Raw genomic sequence first — 6,000 nt, 5'->3', positions numbered from 1 at the left:
CGGGGGCGGGGGAAGCGGGATGGGGCGGCAGGAGCTGGGGATGAGATGGGACGGGATGCGATGGGATGCGATGGGATGGAGGCAGCGAGAGCCGTCGGGGGCTGGGCAGGGCCCTCGGGGAGGGAAGGGCAGGGCAGCCCCGGGTGCTGCCCCCACATCGTCCCCGCTGGGACCGTCTCAGTGCGTCGCCTCCTCTCCGGATTATTTTCCAGCGATCGTTTCACAGCTCTGCTCCAAGGAAGAGTTAATTAAGCTGAAATCGCTGTTTAACAGCGCCCTGTCACGAATTCTCCCAGCACTGCCCGACCGTGCGCTGTCCTGGAGCAGGGGTGGCTCTGAGGGTACCCCCTGACCCCAGCCCAAGCTGTCAGAGCATCCCCTGCCCAAAACCCCTCAGCAGGCACCGGTAGGCAAGAGAAGTTTTATTTACGAAAGATGTTTCAATGGAAATCTCTTAAAAGTTGAAAAAGACAATGCAAGTTTACGGCAGAAATGAATTAAAATATAACAAATTGCACAAAATAGTAACACTGATCATACAATATTTCAAAGATTAACAAGCATGTGCTAAAGAAACTGTAGAGTCTAGAAATACTCCAAATATATCTAGTTTACAATTGCTGTACAAAAAGCAGTTATAAATACTTCACATCTAGAAAAAATACACAGAACCTTTGAAATAGACTCTCCCTCACATATAAACAACCTTTGTAGAAAAAAACAAAAACACCCAATACAGCCCAATCCCCCTGCTCCAAGATATGTTTGAACTAGTACTGGTTAGCACCAACATCTTAGTGTGTCACAAACAGGAGTTGCTTTGTCTTTTAAAAAATAATTTTAGCATTCAGAATTTACTTAAGACCAAACAGAGACTAGAAAAGATAACACAGCATGGTACATTTTTAATGTGATGGGAAATGAGTACAGTACAGAGGAGATGGAAGTTGAAAAGCCACGTTGCAGTCAGAAGTACAGGGTGGTTTATGTGGTTCTCTTTCCTACAGAACTCCTGTTTGTGTCAGCAGTGAATTGCTTTGACCCTGATCTTTCAAACAGTTATGTGCATGATTGATGAAGCCAATATCAGACCTTTTAATCTATTAATTTTCTTGCCATGTCAAAAGTCAAAACACTTTTGAAATAAGACACCTGTTGTGGAGTTGTAATAACTGAAATGCATGTTTCCCTAGAATACCTGTATGGAATTGCACTAAGAAGAAAAAATGAAATATGTTTTCTAAAAGGGAGTCCACGAGAGTTTATTAAAGACAATCTGGCAGGCTCAAGTTTATGATAATGCAGTGTTTCTACATACAGTTTTAAGACTAGGACAATTATAACTCTTTTTAAAAAAATCTACTAGCTTTTCTTGTTAATATTCACACCAACTCCTTTAAGTTAGTAATCTGCCATTACAGGAGCATAGCACCAATTTAATATTTATTGCTGTCGTGTATCCCTACAAATATATTTTCCCAAGGTATTTACAACTGTACAAATATTCACAAAAGTGCAAAATTAAGACTTTATTCGTTGTGTTGGGTGTGTTGAGTCCCCTGCACCACCGTGGGGCTGCCCTGCCTTATTGCTGTGTGGTGGGAGCTCAGAACACCCTGAGGTGAGCACAGAGCTCTAGGGCAGTTGCCAAGCACAGTCTCCTCTCCCTCCTCACTCCATGCTCACCTTCAGCTCCATCCCGTGCTGCAGCCTGTGGGAAGTGTCCCTAGACGTCGTTGGAGCCTTGGCTGGCACAGGAGGAGAAGCTGTCATACAGGGAATCACTCAGGGATTCCAAGTTGTCCACCTCCTGCCAACCCGAACTAGTCAAGGAAGCTGCTTCTTTCTTTCCATTTTCTTCCTTCTGTCCTTCAGCCTTGTTCAGACAGTTCTTCTCTTTTTCTAATAAAAGTACATTATTGCTGTTAAATTTATTGAGAGACTCCAGGGAAATTTTAGAGACTCTGTTCTGGGAATCTTCTTTTGTTTCTTCAGTTTGCTTCAATTTCTGTAAAAGTAAGAGAAATATTGGAAGCATATTCCTTTAAGAGTTATCCTATTGTACACCATTAATTACCATCCTTCTAAAGTTCACAGGGTGAGAGGAAGTAGATTGTTAGATGCTTAAATATCTGTTATGATTAAATAGAACATTAGTGTCCATTTTATGATAAATCATAACTTTAATGATTCTGCTAAGACAAATAGGACTCAATTGATGTAACATTCAAGTGCTATTAATGTCCTAAGCAGCAGACCCTGGCTATGCATGAGTTAAACATCTCCAGCATCCTCAGAGTTCAGATCTTCTCCTGCATGAATACTTTGGGGGGTATGTTTAAACAGGTATTTGTTTAAGTAAGTTTAAAAAAAAAAAGTGCAGAGGAGAAAACAGCATTTTCCATAAATTAAGGATGCAAATGAAACTTGCTAGGGAATAGCTTCACATTTTGCATGTATAAGCCTATTGATTTCTACAAACCCAAACCCTCTCTAATAGACAAGAAAGCAACAAGACAGGAAATTGCACTGAACTGGGCCAATCCCCACAGACCAGAATCAATCAGATATTGGCCAGGACTTCTCACAGAAGTGGTGTAATTCTGTGGGAACACTGGACGATGTATTAGCACATTATATTAAAAACACACAGTAGGATTGTACCAGAGTAATTGTATCCCTTTGTTAGCTGCTGGTATTTTCCATCAGAGATCTGACCAAGGAATCATTAGGGAGCTGTGTAGGGAGCAGCTCAATAAAAATGACCTGCTGTTCATATATAGAGTGTTTCAAAATCTGAGTAACTAACTCCTCTTACAGATCGTGTTACCAGAGATATATGGGATAGCATTCAACATTTTACAATCAACATTCAATAACCTCCTGGGCAGATAAGATTCAAGCAGTCTGAGATATGCCATCAGAGTGCAAAGCCATTCCTCATTTCTGGTACTGCCATCAGATGGCAAAGACAGAATCAGTAAATTACTGTAAATCCAAGGCATCAACATTTTTGTTTAGCTAGAAAATGAGATGGTACTTTAAGCACGCTGAAGATACAGCTTGGGCAGATGTGTGGATGCTGTGGGTCATTACATGTGCAGTTGTAAAGGGTCCTTAGAATTTTCTGCACAATTCAAGCTTCAAGTCAGTGAAATGTTGTGCACGCTGTGCTGCTTCTCCTTGGAAATCTCTGGCGAGAGGAAGACAAATTGTTACAGAGTTTGATTGCTTGTTTTGATGGCTACTTAGATAAAAATTGAAATGCCAGTCCAATGACTGGTTTTGCTTTGATCTTGTCACATTTCATAAGATGACAATGCATGGATTAGATTACTATTTTTGGAAAATGAGTCGAACAAACTTGAGCAAAGCAACAGGAGATCCTAAAGTCTTAGCAAATGAACATTTTCTGTTTGGTGTGTTAATTAATCTTGAGTCTAAAAGGTTTTAGGGAATGTTGTGTTGGATTCTAATTTTAGATGACAGTTAAAATTAAGGTCTTCAATATCTGTAATTAAAATGTTTTCTGAGATAGAGGAATATAACCCTTGGTAATGGGAATGAGCACAAATTTAGGACCCTACAATAGAAATTTTTCACAATTTCACCTTAAAATGCTCTCCCCTTTGCCCTCAATTGAAATACTGAAAAAGCTGTTTCACTTCTCTGTAGGCCAGATGAGAATATTCTCAGCCATGGCATCAATAACACATGTTAGCATTTTTTGCTTTTCAGAGTGCTGAGCCTAAAATACTTTATTATATGGCAGACTAAATGATGTTTCTTTGTCTTTAATTTTCCCACTTCACAGCTTTTCTTTAGATAAATGGAATGTGACTACTTAGCACAGACTTGGGACTGCAGGGCTCAACAGTGGAGTCAGCAAGGCCTGTGATAAAACTCTTATTGATTCAAATGGAGCCAATTTCAACTCCTGGGCAGGACGAGCACCTGGAGAACCTGCAGGACAGAGCAGTCTGGGTGAGGCATCACAGTCAGAGGAGGATTTTGGCTATCCTACTGAAGGATGGATTTACACCTCAGGACAGACCAGACTGAAATTATTGGTATATTCTGCATATATGCAGTACCAATAGTTTTTTTACACCCTTCAAGCACAACGTAGGCTACAGTCCTACTTTAATCACACTCTAGTTACTCATTTGTTTATAAAGTACATTAGAGAAACTGCAGGGAACAAAAGTACTCTAAAAATTTTAAGCAAACACATTGAATCAAGTGAAATTGAAGTGAACTGAAGCCCATCAGAGAAACCTGTTGGCAAAAGATCCTGAGCAGTGAACAGTACATCTAAAATACATCAGGGCTTAAAGGGAAAACTAATTTTAGCAGTGGTAGCAAAACTTATTACCAAAACAAGAAACAATTCAGAAATAAGTTATGGGTAGTTTTTTGGATAAAGAGTTGTCCTTTTTAGGTGTCCTTGTGCCCAGTTACATCCTTCTGTAAAAAAACCTGAAGCTTCCTTTCTTTAACATATAGAAGAAAACTCCCAAGCAAAAATAAAACTTTAAGAAGATATATTAATGTAAGAATCTGCACAATCAACAAATCATTTTCTCTCACAATAAGACAATTACGTACATTCCTAGAGCTGAAAAGTCACTGGTTATTTCTTTAACCTTGTGTGTCAGAACAGAAATGTTAATCCAAGTTAAGAATTTTTTCTCTAGTTACTATAGATACAACTTGTAAAAAATTACCAAAGAGTGTTTATTTAGATTCATCCTTGAATAAGTTTCTTGTTATTCATGGCAGCCTCAAAAGCTGCTAGATGAAACAAAAGGCAAAAGCAAACCAACTATTGTTAGAATTTGATTGATAAATTGTGTGTGTGGTTACGCAGTAACTTTGGGGTTTTTTATGTAGATTTGCTATTGACTGCAGCACAGTCACAGCTATAACAAAGAACAAGGGTTAGCCCAAAGATGTTAGCATTGTTTATTTTAAAGTAATTAGTTCATTAATGCATTTGAGAGTCACACTGAAGTGACTCAGCAGCTGCTTCTGCAGAGTGGAACACGAGGTGGGCGTGCTCTGCGCCCAGGAGGGCTGGGTGACATTTGAGGAGTGCAGAGAGCACCTAACCTCTAAGCCATGTTCTCCACTCAAGTCTCTGCTGTGTCAGGAGTGGCTTTCTGTGCAGTGAACAGGTGATTTTGGCACCATGGCAGAGAGAAAGACTCCATGATTTGCTCAGTGCTGCTACAAGAGCTGAGATGGACCAACAGCCCATGCTTGCTCTCACACAGGATCCTTCTCAGCAGTAATGCTTGAAACCATTTCAGCCCTAAAGTGTTGGCTTTGCTGCTTTCTGATCTGTTCTGTGAACAAGGTGAGTGCTGCATTTGGTGAGGATGCTATATGTTTTCCTAAGTGTTAATTAAGGGAAAAGACAAAAACATGTAGTCAGAGATTTTGCTCTACAAGAGACAGATAATAGCGAAAAAAGGAAATAAAGGTTCAGTGCAGACAAGAACTGTATGTAGTTTTTACAGTGCCTCTGTAACAGCTCTGGCCCATCACCCTAAAGCAGATCAATAGTTAGCTTCTTTTACTTAACCTAAGTGTATTTTTATATGGAAAATCTGTACCATTATGGCCTTAGGGCATGGGGAGCATTTGTTGTTCTACTCCACTCTATAGGTGCAGAGCTTCCCACAGCTGGAGCTTCTCACCTGCCCAGTCTGGGGTGCCTTGCACCACCTGAGAGCAGTGACCAGCTGTCAGAAGAGGAGAAACTCTTCCTGACAGACACAGACATTCATCACGAGCCACATCACTTTGAAATAATCCCATGAGTCGTGAATCAGAATAATGTTTCCTTGCTGGCAACATCCTAAAGGGAATAACTAAAACCCATTAGTGATGTAATAAAATCTGGCATGTCACTTCAAGCACAGCAAATTAGGAAAACAAAACTAGCCTGCAGTTACACTGATACATTATAAATAGGTGTTATTCCTACATTAATAC

The 6,000-nt window shown here is 40.1% G+C and overlaps 1 protein-coding gene across 1 annotated transcript in view; it reads right to left on the bottom strand.

The window, feature by feature from the left end:
* Nucleotides 1-407: 407 nt before the first annotated feature.
* The window catches only part of NCKAP5 (NCK associated protein 5), a 378,197-nt gene continuing 372,604 nt past the window's right edge, over nt 408-6,000 (bottom strand). The window contains exon 21 of the mRNA XM_031056009.1: nt 408-2,008. Coding sequence (XP_030911869.1) covers nt 1,727-2,008 — 282 coding nt within the window. The 3' untranslated portion in view covers nt 408-1,726. The remainder of the gene's footprint in view (nt 2,009-6,000) is intronic.

Source organism: Geospiza fortis, unplaced genomic scaffold, assembly GCF_000277835.1.
Source record: "Geospiza fortis unplaced genomic scaffold, GeoFor_1.0 scaffold112, whole genome shotgun sequence".
NCBI lineage: Eukaryota > Metazoa > Chordata > Aves > Passeriformes > Thraupidae > Geospiza > Geospiza fortis.
This window is presented reverse-complemented; position numbering and strand designations above follow the sequence as displayed.